The 23,881-nt window shown below is 30.5% G+C and overlaps 1 protein-coding gene across 1 annotated transcript in view; it reads right to left on the reverse strand.

Annotated features, from left to right (window-relative positions):
* Positions 1-1,182: 1,182 nt before the first annotated feature.
* Positions 1,183-23,881, reverse strand: part of LOC123302352 (glucose-6-phosphate 1-dehydrogenase) — a 32,853-nt gene continuing 10,154 nt past the window's right edge. The window contains exons 3-9 of the mRNA XM_044885249.1: positions 11,713-11,859; positions 10,999-11,219; positions 8,159-8,537; positions 7,522-7,741; positions 6,406-6,611; positions 5,295-5,455; positions 1,183-4,357 (exon numbers count right to left, since the gene is read on the reverse strand). Of these exons, the coding sequence (XP_044741184.1) occupies positions 4,258-4,357; positions 5,295-5,455; positions 6,406-6,611; positions 7,522-7,741; positions 8,159-8,537; positions 10,999-11,219; positions 11,713-11,859 (1,434 nt within the window). The 3' untranslated portion in view covers positions 1,183-4,257. The remainder of the gene's footprint in view (positions 4,358-5,294; positions 5,456-6,405; positions 6,612-7,521; positions 7,742-8,158; positions 8,538-10,998; positions 11,220-11,712; positions 11,860-23,881) is intronic.

The following is a 23,881-nucleotide window of genomic DNA, read 5'->3' on the forward strand; positions in this document are numbered from 1 at the left end:
TATGTACATATTTAAAATCTAAGTACGCAGCAAAACGAATGGGTAACTGCTAGTCTTAAAAAAAACTTCTTCCAATCATTGAAATTGCAAAACTATAAGGATAAACGATTCTTACCAAGAGTACCCTTTTTGTAATACACAATTTTCTGAATATAAATTCGACACTTTCAATCTCTTATCTAAAGGGAGAAGTTTTGAAATCTAAAACCTTCCATTTTACGCCAATGGATTGATGATAAACTTAATTATTATGTGGGTTTATTTTCCTATAAAACCTTGTAAACATACCCAATTTTAACAAAATATCATATCGCGTTTGCAGTTACAAAAACGATTTCAAATTTTCAGCTTCAGAACTTTATAGCTTTCAAACGAAACAACTTGGTACTAGGCTCTAGCAAATTTCGCTAAGTCTAGTACAACGTTGTACAGACGTTTTCTGAATACATCGATATCTACGTAGTATCAATACCTGACATTTGGGAACATTTTCCGAAATCCCATCCTCCTAGAGCTAAATTTTATTGCAGAAACTCTCTGAGAATGTGTTATTAGAAAATAAAAATATCAGTCTGCCAAAATCGTTGGAATTAAAATGATCCCCTGTATGGCATCGAGAATAATATGTGTTGATTAGCAGAAAATTGAGGATTTCAAAATAAAGAAAAAAAAAGATTTAAATTTAAAAATATATATTTCCAATCAGTTTCAACTATTATTTTCGAGTATCATGCAAGTATTTTTAACAACTTTCTTTCTTTGCACAATTTCCCTTTTTTGCTCAAAAAAAACATAAAAAATTTAATAAATTAAAAATAATTAATAACAGAAATTACAATTTTTTTTATATAAACATAATTAAAAATATTAATTAACATTAAACAATATGCCTTAAATTTCAATCGCTCAGCTTAATTTAAGCCGATTTTTTAAATATTAAAACCAATTTACACAATTGTTGGTCCCACCTTATGTGAAATATTAGAAAAAAGTAAAAGACAAAAAAATTAAGGCCAGTTAAAAAATATTTTAAAAGAAATCATTAGTAGTATTTTATTGTCAACAAAAAAATTAGATGAAAATTTTGAAAAAACATATAATTGAAGAAACGATTTATAGTAGAAACTTTTTTTTTCAATAATTGATTAAATTTTTAACTTTAATTAAAATAGGTTTTTTTAATTTCCACCAACTAGTTTTGGAGAAATCTATGAAAACATATTATCCATTTATCGTTTTCCCATATGATCAATGTTAAATATTCCTACTTTCGAAGTCTTTATTCATTAAAATAAACGCACAAACAACACCACCCCCTTCCTAAAATTTTCAGAATTGATTTAAACTTAGTCCAACTTCATATAAAAATGAATCAAGCTCTTTATTTAAAATTGTTTTGGTGCTCGTACTTTCTTAAGTATAATCGTTCGAATAAAAAAAAAATGTGAGGTCAAGTTTAAGTGATTTGGGTTACACAAACCTACAATACCTCAAATTTTTGTGTTTTCTTCAATTATATGGTTTTTTTTCAAAATATTTCATACCGTTATCAAAAAACATTCATAAAAACCAGAGTATTTTCTTTAAAAATTAAAAAAACTTAAAAGAAAGATATGCAAATGAAATGCTTCTTAAAAAGAGTATTAATGGAATGAATTATATCAGTGATGAATTTAAAAAGGACTGAATACAAATGAGAATTAAGGCTTTTACGTGTCTTTTTTTCTTTAGTTTCAACGTTATAAAATATACAACTTGAAGCAGCTACCTAAATACATAAATAGTTTCCTATAGGTTCTTCGGAACAATGTCATTGGATTTTATGATAACCACTACCGCCCTGTTTGTTTATATGATTCTATACTGATTGTAAAAGAAGTTCCATATTTTGAATGTGCTACCTTTTTGGCGTTTTGTACTACGTCCTCTATTTTGACAAGTGAAACATTTCGGTTAACGAAAATGACAAAATATTTTATATTTGAACGTGCAATCGTATAATATCTCTTAAAGTAGGCGTTAATTGATCCCCTAGATCTTACAATTTAACGTCTATTGTCTTTTTTCTTTGGGGATATTTTTACTTCAAATCCTCAACAAAAGTTTTATAACTTCATTAAATTTCACCTATTTTGTGCAATAGTGAAATAATAAGTGCTCATTGATTTTTGGTATAATTTTTTGTCGTAAATTACCCGAAGACGCCTCGAGTTCGGGTGATAGGTCGTTCTCAAAGAGGGCACAGAGGCATCTTGGTCTAGGTGCTAGAGACCCACTTGCGGTACCCTTCTTTTATCTTATTATTATTATTATTGTCGTTAATTTTATCTATATTTTTTTAGAAAATTTTTTGTTATGATGTATAAACGGTGTACATGTGATGCGGGGAATGCTACACATAATGCATAAATTTGTAGAAAACAATCGTTCGATATTTCTTTATTAATTGTATTCGATGCAGGGACGTAACTACCGTCGTATCAATGATACGGGGCCTCCGGGCTAATTTTTTACAATGTATATTTTACCATGTGAGCTCACAGCAGCATATAAATGCACCCCTATCTTATTTTAAAACCAAAGGGTGCCCGAAGCTCCATTTGTGCCATCCCCCAACTAATTTTGATACACTGTCCTTCCAAGGCGAGCTACGCCACTGATTCGACGTTAAGATTTGTCTAATTGTGTGATTTTTTGCCAATATTCTTCAAAATTCTCTTCTTATGGTTGTAACGACATAATTATTATGATTGCGTTTAAGAATTTTTAATAGCTTATGACATTTATCTTAGCAAATAGATAATTTTTTTTAGTAATAAAAATTGTAAAACAAACCCATGTTGTTTTTATTTCAAAGGAAATTTTAATTTTGATGTATTTTAAGTATTGCCCTCTAACAGTTTTAATAAAATTTCGTAATTAGCTCTTCATTTAAAATTTTTATTTTTAATTCAAAAAATATTACGGAAAATTTTTCCTACGAAAAAGTCACTGGACACAAACTTAAGGTTTATAATTTGTGGCAAAACAAATGGACAAATTTTGCTCGTTTGCGGACTTCTAATAATATTTTCTTGATAATTTTGAAATAGGCAAATTTTTACGCTAATGATTCTAAAACTATAGATGATCTAATAATAATAATATTTTCAGCAAAGAAAATTACAAAAAGTACCTACAGAGGTGAATAATATTATCTGTGCGTAGGACTGGGGGAAATTAAATTAGTGAGAATTTAGTGAGAAAATATGCCAGAGATTAGTGAGAAAATATGCCGAAAATTTATTAATTAAAATGTATATTCAAAATTTGAGCAATTATAATGTAATGTTCAATAAAAAATATCATTTGAAATGAAAAACCTCTCATTCATACACCTTCATCGATGAAATATTTCGTCATTTTTGTTAATCGGGATGTTTTCACTTGTCATTTGTCCACAATACATGACACTCTGGAAAAAACACCAACATCTTGTATATTATTTCACTAGTATGTTTTTCCCTGTCCACGCGAAATAGACTTCTAAAAATGTATCGCCTAGGAAAAAACAGGCTAGAGAAATAATATAAAGATTTTTGTTTGTTCATTATGTAATTTATATATCATATCTGTAATAAAATTGCCTGTAAATAAAAGAAAGTAAATTATCGGTTATATATTACTTCTCTAGCCTGTTTTTGCCACGATTACCGCACTGCGGAATTCCATAAGGGTCGAGCTAGTTAACACATATATAAAAATATCACCGAAAATGGAACTTTATTTGTCACCCATTGTCACCGATTTGGTTGCGTTACGTCTCAATCGAACTGAGCCCATACTATACAATCCGTATCGTTTAGACTTTCTGACAATTTCACATAATATCATAATTAGCGAAACATTATTTCCTACAGACATAACTAATATAATTCTATACTATAACTATGAACTTCCGAAGCTTTCAAATTTTCGATTTGAAAATGAAAAATACCCTGCAAAAATTCTGTAAAATTCGTGTTTTCTAGATTCTTGGGCATTATTAAATTATGCTACTGATATTGAAATGTAGAGGGTAAAACTTCGAGTTGTATATTTTCTAAGCTTTTAACTTGGAACTTGGAATTTTTTGCTTTAAAACTAGAATTGCACTTTTGAAGTATTCACAATTCTAGATATCTACGTAAGTACTTTTTTTTTGAGAGTTCCAACTGACTGCCATCCGTCTCGTCTCCATGAATCCATCACTATAGGAATGTTTTGATGATTGGAATTTTATAAATGTGATGGTTGAATCCATTTATAAGATCCTGAGTATATATAATTATGTTCACGTAAAAATTGATCTGCTTCAGGAGGTCCACGTGATCCGTATCTGTAAAAAAAAAAGAATACTTTTTATACTTGAAATATATCAAGGTATATTAAATTTAGTTTCAAGTTTGTAATGCTTAGAAATATATTGGTGAAACGAATAAAATTTTGATGTAAGAGATAGTATTTTTGATTCTGCTTGCAGTTTAGATAATATATTTGATTCTACTTGCAGTTTTAGTCGCTGGTACGAAACTACCCCATAGCGTCTGAAAGTACTCCCCCAACGAGGTATGCAAGTATCCACGGCCCGATTTGCCTCCTTTTACACTAATACCATATACAAGGTGCTTTTTTAAGATTGTTAGTTGACATATGCTTGAAACTCGATAGATAAATTTATTCGAATAAAATGCTTCAAACGCAAAATATTAGTTCAAAGGGGCGCATCTTATACCGGCATCAAATTCGACCTAAGCTATCAGGTTAAATTAAAATTTCATTCTGATTCATAACTGGCAAACAGATGAACGCTTAAAATTAGAAAGTTGTTCTTTATAAATACGCAAACATTTTTTGTTTGAAACATTTTTTTGTAAAGCGAATAGTTTAGACAGTAATTGATAGCAAAAATCTAGCTATTTGTGCGTTTGTTCATTCAATTTGAACTAAAATGGTCTTTATAGAAAAACAAATCTTTATAGGAAGTTTTTCCTTTATTCGGGGAGTTGCGATGTGGGTATTGAATGAGTTTTTGAAGTATTCTGTAAATATGACTTTATTTCGGGTTGATTAGAGGAAAAATCTCATCGGCTAATATAAGAGGGTCAAGCAGAAAATTTTATTCTGCATACATGTTTTTGAACTTATCTAATTAATAAAATAAAAATGCAAGGTCTGATATTCAACACTGTCAATACAGAGTATTTCAACAATTAACTCATAATTGTTTATTTGCATTTGTTTAAAATTATTTTGAAAGATATGGGAGAACTTACTTGTATTGCGTTGGTTTAATTTTACTTTCTTCAATGTCATGTAACAAAGGTGTGAAAATTCGCCATGCTTCACGTAATTCATCAGATCGTACAAAATGCATTTGGGAACCACAAAATACGTCTAAAATTAAACGTTCGTAAGCATCGGGTAATTTTGCATCCTGTAAAAGAAAACATATCGAATTTTTAAATAAAAAATATCTTGAATCCAGAAAGAATATAACCATGAATCCTCGATCATGAACATTTAGTATTAGTCTTGCTCGATATACTGACGCAACACGATTTTTTCATAATCGGGAACGTTTTATCATTATCTGGCATAGTTTGTAGTCCAAGCAATCGTAAAAAAATAAGCAAAATTTACCATAATTTATAGCAAATTCAACCTTTGAATGTTTGCTATCAGGAAGACTGTACGTATGATATAGCAGGGTAACGTAAGTACCCGGAAACGCTCTTAATTGTTGCCACTGACAAGCATGTCAGTGGCAATCCATTTGGAGTTTCATCTTCATGTTATTTTTGATTGTGCTGCCATTTTGGAGTTTTGAATTAAAATGCCCTCTATTTTGACATGTGACAGGCAAGAACATTTCGGTTAACGAAAATGACGAAATAGTTGGCATTTGAACGGTTTGGCAATTGAATACTCACGTAAAGTTGGCGTTAATTGATTGCCTAGATCTTGCAATTTAACGCCTGATGAATTTTTTCTTTGAAGATATTTGAAAGTAAATATCATTGATGACACTCAAGGGATGAGTGTGGAAATTTATCGAAACTTTATCAAAAATTTTGGTAATTAAAAAATTCCCGAAGTATCACTTTACTCACAAATGTTCATCGATGAAATATTTCGTCATTTTTGTTAACCGGGAATTTGATAACCGTTTTATTTACACTTGTCACTTGTCCACTATATACGATATTCTAGCTCAAAAAACCAAAATGGCGGCACATTTAAAAATAACAAAAAAAAATGGAACACCTTTTGTTTGTTTCTGACAAAATCCGAATACGCTATTAGTAAATTATATTCCACCACTTGAATCATATTACCTTTCCTAGGAAAAATCATAATATCTATGATTATAAAATGAATACTAACCTTATAGCGAGAGCCGTATGTGAGATCTAATTCCGTTTCTTCCATGTCGAATGTCATACCAGGTGTTTTGCACATAAGTTTCAAGTAAAGTGCCTCACCAGGTTGTACTCGAATTACTAATTCATTACGTTTTGGTTTACCTTCGAAAATATCACCAGGTACATCACGGTATTGAATTCTTACTTCGGCTTTACGTTCATTTAAGGCTAAAATAATAAGATAAAAATAATAATAATAATACTACATAATACTACATACTTCTTGCAAATATGTTCCAAGCATTTAGATTAAGAAGTCCTCTATAACCATCATCTAGTAAGAGATGCTATTTTAAGCAAATGAAGATATAAGATTCTGTCGAGGCACAGCTTTTCGCCGGGAATTCTCCAAAGATTGAAAAATCCAAGGTTTTAGACCAAAATATTCTAAACCTAACGCCCTGCAGGTTTCTGTAGGTGCAAATATTGTAAATGGATGTTTCATCGTCCTTCATACAGACCCTATAAGTGGGATCATCAGAGATTCCCATGCTAAGAAGGTAGTAGTTCCATCGACATTGCCTTTTCAAGAGTCCCACCACCCTTTTTTTCAACTGTGCTCTAGTGAGTTTCAAACGAGCACATTAGCATGGCTTAGCTGTGGTTAAACACAATTTGGCCTTTCGTATGCCCTGCGCAATGTCCACGTAATCAAGATGGATTTGTCGTAGCTATTCCTTGATTCGGTAAATTACGGAGCATTTTGCTATGGGCATTGCTCTCGCATGCTAAAGAGTCTGCTACTTCATTCTCGTGAGAGTGGCTCGGTACCCAGATCAGTCTGACTATGTCCTTGATCATATTGGGCTCTACCGAGACTCATTTTAAGAATAAAAAAGAGATTTTGATTCAAAGTGTTGTCATGATAACCAGAAATTTAAGACCACCCTGGAATATCACAAAAGGACTAATGATAAGTTTATTTGTTTATTTGTAATGCCAAAGAAATTTTGGTTGGACTCTCTAGCAAATTGGATTTAGAAACTATCTCAGAAATTTTGGAAAAATTCTCCATTTTGAACAATGCAATAGGAGGAAATAGAACAAAGTGGAAGAGGAAGTGTCGATGATTACAAACCTTTTCCACATCGTAAGATAAATGGAACACCATCCCATCGTTCATTGTTTATATTCAAGACAGCCAATGCATAAGTAGGAGTTACTGAATCTTTATTTACAACAGTCTCATCGTCTAAGTAACCATATTTCGCTTCACCTGTTCCTTCTGGATCGCCTACATATTGTCCTATAATGACATCATCTTGAGTCAATTCTCTGATACTACGAAGAACTTTTACCTGGAACATAAAATTGAGGATATTGTCTATGAGACCTTAATTACAGGATAAATTGAGTTATAGCCCCAGGGTGACAGAAAATGTGTGAGGCCAAAATTTCCCCAATCCTTTTTGCAGGAATAAAATATTGATTGTAGTAAAGAATCTGGCATTTTTTATCATTATTTTCGTTGAAGAGAATTCTTTTACTTTAAGAGTCGGCCATATTGAATCTGTCATTTTGAAATAACCAATTTACATATTAAATCGTGATCAGCGATCTAGAATGCGTTGGATAATTTCCAAAATTATTTGCTACTTCGTAGATATTTCTGATTTTCATAAGTATTTCCGCTCAAGCTCATATCTAGGGAGGAGCTCTCCATACTGATAAAAAAAATTTTGCTAAAAATTGTCATGTTTCCAATTTTTAATTACCTTTTCATTTCGAATATCATCTGGATGTACAGTTGCTGGCTTTTCCATCGCAACTAAACTTAATATTTGCAGTAAATGATTTTGCATAACATCTCGAATTATACCGAATGTATCGAAATATCCACCACGGCCATGTGTGCCAAATGGTTCCTTAAATGTAATTTGTACTGATGCAATATTATCACGATTCCATGTTGGACCAAATATACGATTACTGAATCGTAAGGTCATTAAGTTTTGTACCATTTCTTTGCCTAAATAATGATCGATACGATAAATTTGTTCTTCTGAGAATAATGATGCTAAATGATCGGAAAGTTTTGCGGATGTAGCTGCATCTCTGCCAAATGGTTTTTCTATTATAATTCGTGTCCAACCCCTAGAAAAAGTAATATAATTCATAATTAGGACCCCTTCGTAAAAACGTCACGTAAGCATCGGGCGCTAAGAAAACGTGACATTTGCATTTCATTGGACAATTTTATTTGAATATTCCTTAACTTACTGGATTTTTAAGATATTTAATGATTTAAACAATCAGCACAGATTTAAGCAGAACAGAATTTCGTCAAAATAGAGAATCGAAATTAAGTCCTTTCAAAATTTTAAAATTTAGCTTAAAAGTTATTATCATCTGCTACCGTTTTACGTTGGGGAAAAAAGTTCACCGTTTAGGAATTGCCAGGCTGGAAATCTTCGTCATTGCAAGTTATTCGCTTTGCCTGGATATCAGTCAACTTCTGCCTAACGCAGTATTATGTCAATCTTATCTCGAAAATTGTAACAGACCAGCCGCAAATTAAAAAAAACTTTGAAGTAGTCTAAAAGACTCTATATATCCTTGAGTCTGAAAGATTCAATGGCTGATGCGAGTCTGTCTGTGCCTTTATGTGCTCCACTACATCCAAGAAAAATTTTAATTCAACTATTTAAGTGTGACTCAACTCTATAAAAACTTATTTATCTTTATAACTGATACATGAAATTTATTATCTAACAAGTGAAAACAAACAATTGACTGAGTTAATTGTTGAAATACCATGTATAGACAGTGTTGATGAAGCGAATCGTTTGTTTTTTGATGTCACGCAAATAAAAAAAGATATCCACTTTTAAATAGCTACACACACACTCATATTCCCATATTCATACATACTATAAAATTTGTACCTAATAAGCGCCCTTGTGGGTAAACAGTGATGTTTACAAAAAAATGTTTCAAACAAAAGTTGTTTATTTTTTTATAAAGAACATTTACATTTAAACTTTTGTTCTATCTCTAACGGTTTACAAGATGGGTCCTACGGACCCAAGACCCAATTGACCTAAGATGCTCATTTACGAACTTGACCTCACTTTTTACGTCCTGAGTACGCTGTAAAAATTTCAGCTCGATATATTTTTTCGTTTTTGAGTTATCGTGTCCACAGACGGACGGACGGACGGACAACCGGAAATGGACTAATTAGGTGATTTAGTGAACACCCATGACAACATTTTTTTCCTAGCATCATTATTTTTAAGTGTTACAAACTTGGGACTAAACTTAATATACTATGTATATTTCATATACACCGTGTTCCGTTATTAACTGCAGAAACCTAACTTTTCAAAATAAGGTCATCAAGAGCAACAAAAAAACTCTTTTCCAAATTTCGATCTGAGCCTTAATTTGGGAGCTACAGGTATGATAAAAATTGATAAATTTGATTATTCATTGGCTGTCATTCGATAACCAGTAACCAATGATAATAAGAAGATAATAGTAAATTTTTTTTAAATAATATTCAACTGAGGCAGGGATTTTTAGAAATCATAACATGATTTGATTCGTTTATATTATTTTGCAAAAACATTAAATTATTGTACGTAAACAAATAAACTATGTGACAATGGGTGTGGTTTGCTTGCTTAGATCCAATGATAAATTGTTTACTTATAAGTATTATTATTTTCTCAGAATAATAAAAAACAAAAAATGTATCAAATTATTAAATTGTCCCACTTTTTATAATTTAAATATTTTTATTCTATTATTCTTAGAAAATAATAATAATTATAAGTAAACAATTTATCATTGGATCTAAGCAAGCAAACCACACCCATTGTCACATAGTTTATTTGTTTACGTACAATAATTTAATGTTTTTGCAAAATAATATAAACGAATCAAATCATGTTATAATTTCTAAAAATCCCTACCTCAGTTGAATATTATTTAAAAAAAATTTACTATTATCTTCTTATTATCATTGGTTACTGGTTATCGAATGACAGCCAATGAATAATCAAATTTATCAATTTTTGTCATACCTGTAGCTCCCAAATTAAGGCTCAGATCGAAATTTGGAAAAGAGTTTTTTTGTTGCTTTTGATGAGCTTATTTTGAAAAGTTAGGTTTCTGCAGTTAATAACAGAACACGGTGTATATACATGGTATAATAGTTGGGGCGCTAGAAAGGTTTCTGTCGCTGTTTGAGATTAAATACACTCATATTTCTTTTAGATATTTTTATCTCTTAAATCCGGTTTCTAGAATGTCGATATGAAAAAAACTATGCAAAATCAATTTTTTAATCAGCAAATTTTTTTCTAGATTCTTTGATTTATTTAAAACCAAAAAAAAAGCGGGAAATATTTATTTTTTTAGGTTTTGTAGTCGCTTTTTAATAGGTGGCTAATCATCTACAATAGCGTGTCTTGAAAACAACGCAAATCTTAAAATTTTGTCAATTTTGCTGTATATAGCAACTTGTTATAATGAACTAGACTATAATGGGCATTATACATTGGCGCGGATAAAAGCATCAAATTTAAAAAGAAAGGAAAAGATAACATACTTTTGTCCCATACAGGCATTTTTAATGTGTACTGTAACCGGTTCAAACACTGATGGCGGTAATGCTAAATAAAATAATCGATTCGCTTTTGGAACGCCTCGTTCATGTACCAATAATTCTTGATTTAACATTTCAAAATCTTTTCTTGAATCATATTGACCCGCAAAATACTGATTTAAGTTCCAAAATTGTTCGTATCTTTCTTCTTCTTCTGGTTTTACCTAGAAATTTTGAAGAGGTGTTATAAAATCTAGAAGTATAATAATTCAAGATGGTAGAGGGAGAGGAGGATGAACTAGCTTAATAGAGTAATGGGAAATACAGTAGAGTCTCTATAATTGGGTCTCAATAAACATCGGGGGTGTTCCGATTACTGGCGAAAATTCATTATAAACAAAATAAAATATTGCAAAATAGCATTAGAATGTATGCATTTAACGGAGACTGTACACACAGCATTAAACACGTGTTATTGTGATGTTATTGTTTGTTATTCATAACAATAAACCTTATTAGACGTATATACAACCGAACAGAATCATTTTTGAGTGATTCAAGAGAGTGTGGAACAATATCATTTTTGAGTGATTGGAGAGAGTGTGGAAAGTCCGGGCGGATGAAAAGTGTTCTGATTAATGAAAATTTCCGATTATTAAAGCTCTACTGTATTTTAATGGCAGTTGTTCTTTGCCTGGTTCGAGTGTTTAGTCTTACCTTCATATATTGATGACATTGCTGTTTCAGTTCATCGATAGTCAACTTACTTCGTGCATATCCATAAAAAACTGTTTCGGTTGGCAATAAATTATCTCGGAATAACCACCATAACGTTGGATAAATTTTCTTTTTTGCTAGATCACCCTGTAAGAATAAAAATCAAAATCATTAGAGATTGTAAAAAAATTCCCTTAATTTAATGTTCCTTGCGGTTTTTATTGAAATGGGATTTTTGTCTTCAGACAAACAAAAACAACATAATAATTTTGGACACTAACCTAACCTAGACACCGATTTTCACCATGTAAGCCAGGGTTATCAACTTAGGGGTTTTCCCTCCAAATTTAGGGGTTAAAAAAGTCTAATGGGATTTTTTTAGGGAATTTTTTTTTCAACTTCGAATATTCACTTTTTTTAGATTAAAAAACGAATAATAATATTATTTAAATAATTCAATTTGGTATTTGATTATTGATTAATTATTTATAAATGATTATGTAATTAATGTAATAATACTTAATTGTTTATTTTATTAATAACATTTATTTATAATTTATAATAATGTTTTTTTTTTTTTAGGGGAATCTCGCAGCAATTGTATTTTAGGGGATTTTAGGGGTTTTTGGTTGAAGCATTAGAGAGAAAAATTTTTGAGAGTTGAGAACACTGATCTAGGCCAATTTGGAGGCTCTGTGCTGACACTGAAATAATACAAAGATTGGATCCATTTGACGATGGGAAGAATACTTTCCGAGACATCGACTAAAATCGTATTCAAAGGACTTTATCTTGGAGCAATTTCAGTTCAGAATGAACCAGATTTTCGTGTTATTCAAATACACCCCAAAAGCAGTTCCTTAGAGCCTAATTGATAAATATAATAATGATCTCTTAAAGGTCCAACCCTACCCTTAAAAATTGACAAAAACTAATAGTTTTTGGAAAAATTTATCAACAATGGATTTAGAAAATAGTTTTTACAATGAAAGATTCATGGTAAAATTGAAACCGGGTGACGTGTTTGGAACAACGACAAGAAACTAGCTTGAGTTTCACACACACGTAACTGATATTCTCAGATAATACATACTATATAATGTTGTAACCTAATTTACACCCTCACGAATAAACAGTGATGTTTACGAAAAAATGTTTTGAAAAAAATTGTTCATTATTTTATAAAAAAACATTACAATAAAACTTTTGTTCTATCTCTAACGATTTACAAGACTCTATGTTGCTCATTTGCGAACTCAACCTCACTTTTTACGTCCTGAGATCGCTATAACAATTTCAGCTTGATATCTCTTTTTGTTTTTGAGTTTAAATTTATTATTTTATTTTAAACTTTTTAGTTAAAATTTTCAATACCTAATCAACGATGCCCCATTTAACATAGTTCGTCGACTTTTATTATTTCTGTTTTTGCAATATGGAAACTGGTGGTCGCACTATTAAAATTTCATTACTACTATTCGCTCCGTGCGTGAGTTTCGTTTCCATGACAACGATACACTACTTTAATTATAGAATTGTATGGATGCATATATAATTGTATGGATTGCATTGAAAACTTACATTTAAAATTTAATATTCTTGTTTCACAAATTTAAATAAATAATTATGATAATTTACATTTGAAAAATAATATTTGTACAATTTGATTTCTTATTTTCACAATTTTTAATGCATTAAGTTTAATTAATTAGTGTTTTTCAATCATTTTAATTTGACAGTTTCTATATCATTAACATGTAAAGAATTGCAAATTAGTCATAACACCCCCCTTTATCTCCAAAATTTTTCACTTAAAGCGCTGGCATCGATTTTATTATCCCTACCATGACTACGCACACAACGAATATCTTCACTTTTCAGTTGCCACTCGCAAGATTGAGACAAATAAATTGATGTAAGAATCATCAAAAAGCAGCCTATGCGTTTGGCCGCTAAAGTGCCACACAGGAACACACACACAAACGTAGATATAAATATAGACTGATAAACACGTTACCAAACCTTTGCGTCACGCAGTCGAGTAAAAAATATTTTGGCAATTTTTAACTTAAGTTTAACAGAGATTATGTATACCGATGGACGATCGGACATAAAGACTATTTGCACTCGCTTTCTCTGTTTTGTACAGCGTTTGAAAGAAAAATATTCATTTTTTTTATTTACAAACTGTTAGTGGCGGATTTACACATTTGTCGTCAGTTCACTTTTCAATTTTAAATGCAACGATAAAAACACTTTTTTTTATATTATTGATAAGAGAAATTGCTGTCTTTATGGACGACAAATGGACGAATTACTCAATATCACGTCAACCGATTTCGATGAATTTCTTTTTTAGTGACAAATTAATTCACGAAATCACAAAATAAAAATACATGAATCCAAAAAGTCCGGGTTCGAGTATATTTTTTCAATTGTCTTTAATTAAGATTACTAGACAAGATATTTGTCAATATTTAGTTTACGCCTGTATGTATCATATTAAAAAACATCAATTATAATCGAGAGACCATGATGTAAATAAATATCGTATGCATGATTACCAGTAAACAAAAACAAAAAGTAATAATAATAAATAAGTGGATAAACAAAATAAAAAATTCAATGAGTTGAAAAAATTGCACTCTGTGTCTAGAACTCGAATAGCCTAATTGGTAGGGCGCTTGACATGAAGTCCGAGTTCCAGTGTATTTTTTTTCAATTCTCTTTAATAAAAAAACTTTTAACAAAAAAAAAAAAAATTATTCCAAAACAAATTAATATGCACTAAAAAGTAAAAAAAAAGGATGATATATTGTAGTTACAATTATTGTTATTTTTGGATTCGGTGTTAGCCAAGTTAATGTAGCAAACTGTTCTGTAACAGTTGTTTCCGTTTCTGATACGGACTACAAAAATAACAATATTTATAACTACATTATATCATTATTCAAATTGAGATGAGGATTTCTGTGGGCTGTATTATGCATTTTGTTAAAATATATCCCTTAAGGACCCACAATAAATAATCATCAGTGGCATCACACGCCATGGAAACTGGACATCAGATCGATGAGATAAAGTTGTTAAAATTAGTCAACATTCCATTGAAACTTGATGCCTACGAAAGTTTGTACATCAACAAAATGGGAAAGAACGCTTTGAATAGCGACAAAGGTCCAGTACCATTCTCTGACTTGAACAGCTTATGTGTAGATGCCGCCAGCCAATCAACAAATTTCAGCCAGCCATTGGATTCAAATAAAAGAACCAATCAAGGGCCGGTACCTTAACGAACGAAGCATATAAAACAAGCGAAAATCACCAAATTTTTAACAGTTAACTAGAGTACATGTGACGATTAAGTTTATTGCTTAATTATACTTGTGTTGTACACTTTTTATATGTTTCATTTGAAGGGATCGAATGGTGATCGAAAAACAAGACAATTTGGGCAGTGTTTCTTTTAGTTACCTGTTTCGTTTGTGTTGTCTCGAGATACTATATTCTGTTTTATTTTTATTTATTTCTCTTTCCTATTATTATTTTTTTATTTAATTTTTTCTTCGTAAATGCAATCCATACAATTATATATGCATCCATTATATAATTAAAGTAGTGTATCGTTGAAACGCCTCCAATAAAACTAACGCACGGTGCAAATACGATATAGTATTAATTATTATTGTAATTACTTTTATTAAATTAACATGCTCAATATTATTGAAACTCTATTTAATTCAATTAATGGTTAAATTGGTCATTAAAATCATGATTTGAATAGACACAACCGTTAGAACGGATTTAAAAAAGAGCGTAGTAAAATCCAATACAATGACGGTTCTTCAATGAAAACTAACTTCACCCGAACAATAAGTTTGAAGAATTATGGTAACATTGGATACACTCACATGAGTCAATAATATTGATCAATTAAAATAGTAATTTGAACAGATTCCGCATCTGCCAAATATATTGACGGATTTTCAATAAAATTTGGTGATCAATATATTTACTCAATAATATTTAGCGTGAGTAGTAAACGAGACGTTTTATTGTCTTCGAGAATATTATTGTTTCAATATACTCCTCAAATAAGCGAACAACCAGCCCTCAAAAAAGGTGATGGGCAAGTCACAGCACCCGAAAATCGGCCAAATGTCAATCAGAATATGAACTCGCTTATGAGCGATATAGTTCATTACTACAAAGAAGATGTTTATATCATATCATATACGGGGCGTTCTGTTATTGACTGCAGATCGTCATCCTGCAGAATAAGCTCATAACGACGAAGGAAAAAGTTGTTTTCCACTTTTGGATCTGAAGCCTACTTTGCGAGATAATTAACAAAATAAATTGATATATCTTTATTCAATCACAGTTCAATAAAATTTTGAATGAAACCAATAAAATACTACTTAAATAGAGGATGTGTTTTATCAAAGTGGAAGGCGTCTCTAAATGCAAAATTATTACAAAAAAACTTTATTTGGCTACTTATCTTAATATATATAAATCTCGTGTCACAATGTTTGTCCTCAATGGACTCCTAAACCACTTAACCGATTATAATAAAATTCGCACACCATGTGCAGTTCGATCCAACTTGAGAGATAGGATAGTTTAAATCTCAAATTATAGTCGCAATTTTAATTTATTGCTAATTATTTGTCTGTTATTATTTGACAGTCACAATTATCTGTTAACTCCAAATGATTCTAACAGATGTCGATACCTTTCGACTGGGTTGAGTAAGTAATCAATAGATGGCGCTGCTATGGTAAATAGTTTTATCAAAATAATGTGCTAAGTATTGTACACATTGAAAAGGTCTACAGAAAAGTCCGTGATGGTATATGTCTATCTCTTATGCATTGCACCTTCAACGTTGCATTGCACCCGTGCGAAGCCGGGGCGGGTCGCTAGTGTTATTATAAAAACTAACCCATTAAAACCTACACTTCTTTTGTTTGTAAATTAAGTGTTGTACGCAACCTATCGTGCGATATCACATACCGTAAGCATTAATTTAGCAAAACGGACCAGTCCGTTTTGATGTTTAGGCAAGTCCAGATAATCTTCCCTGTCCCATTGAGGCACACAACCAAAATTTTACCCAGTAAAGTGTAGAAAACGATCTCTCTGCGGTAGTTACGCTGACCGAAAGAGTTACGCTACAAATTTTGGTCGCATGCTTCAATGAGATGATCTACCAGCTCTGGTATGGCGGAATTATTTTTACATTCTGTTTTCCATTTGGCCATCCATAGTCGGTATTCATTAATAATGTTTATTCACTATCATTAATGAACCGCCGGTACATCTGAAGCACTTTTTTCACTGCTAGGACATCGATATTCAAGTACTTGACACCAACATTTGGTTTATTGATAACGGAATCTAATACAGGGTAAATTGATTTCCGAAAGTATTCCTCTACCGATTTCGCTAGGATTTTCTTCCGATTTTTGTAATGCTTTGAAACGAACTTTTAAACAACAAAAAATGTTTTCCCCAAAAATTATCAGATGGGGGTTTAGTATGAAATTAGGAGCAATAGGCTAACTATTTAAAGCGATTCATTTTTAGACTTATAATTTAATAAATTTAATTTTATTAAATTATAAGTCTATTTAGGTGATGGGCATGCCCATCATACCCATATGAGTGTATCCGCCACTGCCCTTAAACGATCAATTTATTGGACAATATCGATATTAGGTCAATAATATTGACCGTATGACATAAGTTTAAGTGAAAGGGTAAAAAGGATTGAGAGAATTAAATAAATTTATATTTAAAATATAAATAAAAGATTGTATTGAATAGATTATAACTCAATTTAATTTATCAATTTTTAATTTAATTAACCTCCGGCTTAATTCAATTAGTTAAGTATACAGAGTGAGCCTCTAAAATTATTTCGTAAATAATCATGAACAAAATAGCTCATAATTTTTTAATTAATAAGTTTGTTTATATTTACAACTGACTATTATGATCGTGACATCTGGTGTAAATTTTTTAACTATAATAACGTTACATGGGATGCTGTCAATACATACGGTTTCTTCTATAATTATAAATAAAGACAATCAATTATTATCAAATAAAACATGAAAATAGTCCATCAGACTGCTCGGACTCATTCTACAGCTAGATATATCTGTGCTGGAAGGTTCTGTGGTAGTAAAAACACGCCAAACATCGCGTTACTTACAAAATAGTAAAACTGACACGAAATCAAAACTAAATAAGGCACGATGTCAAAGAAAATTTCGTTTCTCATAAAAAACACATTGTTTTTAAATTTTTAACCTAAAATCAGCTATATTTATTAAGCCACGCCTCTATATCAGTTGTTAATATAGATAATAAGACAATTCGCCATTCGATTTTCGTTTGAAAATACTGAGTGTGGGAAAAATTCTTCGAAATAGTTACATCGGGGTTTTAAAGCCAGTTGTAGCTATCGTCAAAGTATGAAATAAGGATAATGCTGTATCGAGAGCCTGTTGAATAGGTCTATCGGCGGTTTTGTTATAAATTTCTCCTAGATCCGATTAGGAGGAAAATAAGCTCTCCAAATGTGATAATCAATGTGGATTATTTTTTACATGGATACGTTACTAATCCAGATCATTTTTTTTTTTTGGATAAATGAGAAAAACTTTGGGCCCATCACTACTTATCTTCCCAACAAGCTATCTCTCATTTCCCTAATTAACGGTAGAGGATCGAGTCTTGATGCAAAACGCCGACATCTATTACTTGTGTGTATTTAATTTTGAATTTTGTAAGTCGATGGGTCACCCTGTACATTGTATTCTATGTCTAAATTCTGACACACATTTTACTCTGTATCCATTGAGTCTAATTACTAGACATGTCTATTTAATCAGCATTGGATATGATTTCATTTATTCAGTCATAACTTATATGTAAATCATTTACGAACCTAGGCGGCATCTAAGCCCTCTGGAGACTAATCTTAGTCAGAGGAATAATTACCATTAACTAATTCTACATTGTAGACGAAATATGTACCTATTAATCATTAAAAAAGACCCCGGATAATTATTTAGGAAAATGGCTCGCTGTGAAACTTTTTCAAACCGTCCCCAAAATGTTATTCGGGTCGCTCTGATCAAAAACTCTCACCACCACAAAATATTTTAAGAAGTATTTTCCGAGCTACAGACAATCAAAGCTACACATATATTATATTTATAATATGACTACCCTCTTAATAATTATTCAACGTAAAACACACTAACTAACAAGACAATTCAACATAATACAACTATACAGAAACACTTACACAAAAGCAGTAGTCATATACTATAATTATAATGTATGTGTAGCTTTGATCGCCCAAAGTTCGAAAACTACTGGTTAAAAAAATTTGTGGCTTAAAAAATTTTCACAGAAAGCCATTTTCCTATCTTATTGTGCGGAGTCTTTAAACTAGCTACAGGCCTAGTTTTAAATTTTATTTAAAAGTAATTTCAAGTTTGTGAATGAGCCCCACAAAATTCAATCCTTCATTCACACTCTCTCGGAGTATCCTTGCCCAGTATACTCGCCAAAGTATAATTCCCGTAATTATGTTAGAAAATTAACGTTTGATACTTTAAATTAATATTTACCTTATTTAGATACTCCTATTTTAATCCGACTGAGCAACGCAAAGGAATGGTAATGTGTGTTTAGCAGCCTATATATATATATAATTGCTCCTATGTGGCGCTCTAGAGGCCAAACACTTGGGCCTCTAGAGCGCCACATTTTCATGATTCTGACGTCAATCGATTTGTCTTAGCCTTGCGAGTGAAATTACTTAGGCTTATTGGAGTGGAATTACTTATGCTTATTGAAGTTAAAATGATCCTGGTAAAGCCCAAAAAAAATCAAGCGAAACATAGTTATTGAAATAAATACCACGATACTCGAAATAAAATTATATATTAAGAAATTTTATTTAAAACATACAGTTAAAAAACAGATTTAGATGTGAATAAATATCGATATTTCGATTGCAACGCAATCATCGTCTGTAGCTAAAATTAGAATTTCTTAATATACAATTTTATTTCGAGTATCGTGGTATTTATTTCAATAACTATTCCCCTTACTGGAAGTCAACAAAAATTCATCCTTATAAGCGTAACAAAGTTTTAAACCTGAAAATTTTGTGCAAATAATAATATTGTGTTTTATTGTTTTAAATTGGAATAAATTACCTCATTTTGCCCCGTAATGTGAACGCCATTGTATTTTTATTATTTGAAATATTAAATTGCAAATTTAAAATTGTAAACTTTAATAAACAATCACATTTACTAATATTATAAAATATAATAAATAAATAAATATATTAACCTTGCAACATTAAAAATGAAATAATTTTATTTTGTAAAATCCTTGACCTACAAAACAATAAATTGGTATTTTTTTTAAAAATCGTTTGAAGGGATTTTTATAATAATTAGAGACCAACTTTTAATAAAATGTTAACAATATAGGTAATTTGTTGTGGCTATTTTTTTACCTCAATATACGAGCTCAAATTACAGTGTAAATGAGCTCAACTAACATTATAAACAAATCTTGCAACTCAATTTTCATCCACTCTTAATATGTGTAATTCAATAGACCTTTTTAATTAAGAACAGAAATGCTTTTTGTTAATTTTTTATGAAAATATAGGTCGAGTAGAGCCTGTAACTCGAAAAATTACACATTTTTAACAATAATTCACATAAAAATTTAATTTAAAAAAGTGATAAAGTTTGAAATAATTTAAAACGATTTTTTTTTTGCTCCACCGCACACGTGATCTATGACGTCAATTCGACAAGCAATGACAATAAAACAGTGTTAACAGTCGTATTAATATATCGTTAATATCAACTTTAAAGGGGTATTGTCTATAATATATCATTTCTGAAAATGAAGAGTAAAATGTCACCAAAAATCGACCCAGGATTTTCAAAGGCAGATTAAGGAGATCTGTGAAAATAACTATTTTTATAGTATGAGAGTTTTTAGTGCAAGATGACAGGTTCAATGCATTCGAAGTTCGTGAAGTAAAAGCAACTTTGTGAGTTCTAATTTTAATAAGAAAATGCGTAATATTCTAGAAAAAAAAGTGATTAATAAAATTTCATAAAAAAATTGTTAGGTCTTCGAGGGAGAGCTATGGGGACTTTTGTAGCATGTTTGAATTTTGGTAAATTTCATAGTAAAAGAAAATGTTCATCATGATAATGATAATATTCGTACTGTACTTACTACAAAATGATTTTCGCAACAATAATAATTAGATTTTCCAATCGAATCCTTGCGATGAGCGCGATAAAACCACTTTTTTCTAATAGCCATATCCATTGGAAACGGAAAAATTCTGGCTGTTTTGAAGTAGTATTTGGGCACAGAGGCACAAAACACGCTCGATATATTTTTATGCACGATTTTTCATCGTCAATATTGACCGATTTATCTGTCATTGCCGGTTTATTTCATTCGCAATTCGTATATTTATGATAATTAATAAATGTCAACTGACGAACTGACGTTACAGTGCCATTCGTATAGCTTCGTGTGTTTCCGGATCGTTTTCGCCAATTTGAATTTTAATGATTTTCATTGTCTGTTTTCTCGGTCATATGGCTCCAAAAAATCGGGGAAAAATTAGCCCACTTATTAAGACACTTTAAAAAATTAAATTAATTTAAAAAAAAGAAAAAAAAATGTAAAAAAGGTCTATTCTGATAACAAATACTAATTTTACTGAAATTTTGGATCTAGGAATGTCATCAATGCCACTTTTTACCTGTAAAAATTCTCATTTGCGCAGAAAAAAAGGGTGATTTTGGAAAAATCAATGATTTCCCAATGTTATCCACAGGTTTTTTCAATTTACTCAAAAAATATACATTTTAAAGATAAAATTGATCAGTCCAAAGTTATAGGGCGTAAAATTTCAGATCGATTTTTATATTATAAACTTATTCTTATCTTTCATATTTTCAGAAAAATCTACAACAATGTGATATTTTCCCTGTTTATGGTGTTTTTTTGTTTCGATTTTTCTTAATAGCTGTGCATTTTAAGGAAAAAATACTATAAATCAAAAACAATTGGAACTCTCTACCGTATACAAGTTTTGAATCGAAAATTGGGATTTTTATTTACCAAATTGATTTTGCAGAATATCCCGTTACGTATGAGGGGTAATCGGACCGCGCATTCAAAGACAGAATAGAGGAACATAGTACATCTATTCGATTAAAAAACATTGGTGCAACAGCTTTTTCAGACCATTGCATTCTAAATGCCCATAAATTTGATGATAAGTTCAAAATGTTACACACATGCGAGAAAGGAAAGCTTATGAACGTTTTAGAAAGGATAGAAATTTGAAAAAATTCAAAAACAACGTGTATCGATAAAAAGGATGTATTACAAGCTCCTATTTTAAGTCTAAATTGCAAATAATTTTCTTTAAATTTTCATCTCATTTTCCAAGGTAATCATACTAACGTCAAAAATTTTACAAAACCTTGGTATATATTATTGTTATATTTATTATAAACAAATTTTGGATAAATTAAATTTAATCTCTTGAGAATGAACGAAAGTTCGAAAAATTTTGAGATCAAATAAAAAAACTAGTAGTAGTCATACACTAATACTAAATTATTTAAATATTTATTATAATATAGGTTGTACTACCAAAAACCTAATATAAATAAAAGTTGTTAAGCATAAAATTTCTTATCGATCTGTATATTTTTATTGTTCCCAATCTTTCGCATTTTTGGTAAAATCGATATTTAAATAAATTTTTCCGCTATAAATATAAATTTTCATCACTAGACCGAAATTGCGAAAGATTGTGAACAATAAAAATATACAAATCGGTTGGAAATTCATGCTTAAAAACTTTTATTCAAACTTTTTTTTCCCTAAAATGCACAGTTTGTAAGAAAAAAAAAAAACCACCCAAAACACGGAAAATTGCGCATTGATGTAGCTTTTTCAGAAAATATGAAATATAAGAAAAAGTCTATAAATACAAATCGTTTGAAAATTTTACGCCAAATAATTGTTTCTTGGTCAATTTTATCTCTAAAATGTATAGTTTCCGAGTAAATTGTCGAAAAATGTGGAAAACAGTCGATTTTTTCGAAATCACCCTATTTTCTAGTTTCTCAACGTAAAATTAACAAGAGAAAACAAACAATTGATTGAGTTAATTGTTGAAATACCATGTATAGACAGTGTCGATTACGCATTCGTTTGTTTTTTACGTCATTTAAATAAAGAAAGATAAGCAAACAAACACATACATAATACATAAGTAACATTTTTTACACTTAAACTTTGCTTAAATTTTTTATTAAACTTTTTTGTTTGTTCTTTCTCTAACGGTTTACAAGATGGGTCCTAAGGACCCAAGAAGTTGACCTATGTTGCTCATTTATGAACTCGACTCCTTTTTTATGCCCTAAGCACGCTATAAAAATTGCTTGATATCACTTTTCGTTTTTGAGTTATCGTGTCCACAGACCGACAGACAGACAACAAAAAATGGACTAATTAAATGATTCTATGAATACCTCTACCAAAATTTTGTTGGTAGCCCTTGATATCCATATATATATTATAAATGTGTAAGTGAGGATGTTTGTTTGTTACGCTTTCACCCAAAAACTAGCGAATGGTTTTTAATGAAACTGTACAGCAATATAGCTCATATATCAAAATAACACATGAGCTATAAATTAAAAAGATATAGATACTAAAAAAATTTTTTTTAATAACATTAATCTGACATTTACTATTTTAAATTTTTACAGAAATCTTTAATTTATGGTTCAAAATGATGATCATAACTCTTCTGCATTTGTGATCATCATTTTGAACCATAAATTACAGATTTCTGTAATAATTTAAAATAGTAAATGTCACAATTCATGGCTACCTTTTCTGATATATTCAATAAATATTATAAATTATAACTACTTTACAATTTAAAAAATTGAAAACTGTGTATATCTTTTAGCTGCGAAAAACAATCCTTTCAAGTGTTATGGAACGTTGATAAGTGAGATCAAAAGAGATTGAGGCTATAAAGCGGTGGTCTTTACTTTTAAGCCCA

The sequence above is a fragment of the Chrysoperla carnea genome, chromosome X, assembly GCF_905475395.1.
Source record: "Chrysoperla carnea chromosome X, inChrCarn1.1, whole genome shotgun sequence".
In the NCBI taxonomy this organism is placed as follows: Eukaryota; Metazoa; Arthropoda; class Insecta; order Neuroptera; family Chrysopidae; genus Chrysoperla; species Chrysoperla carnea.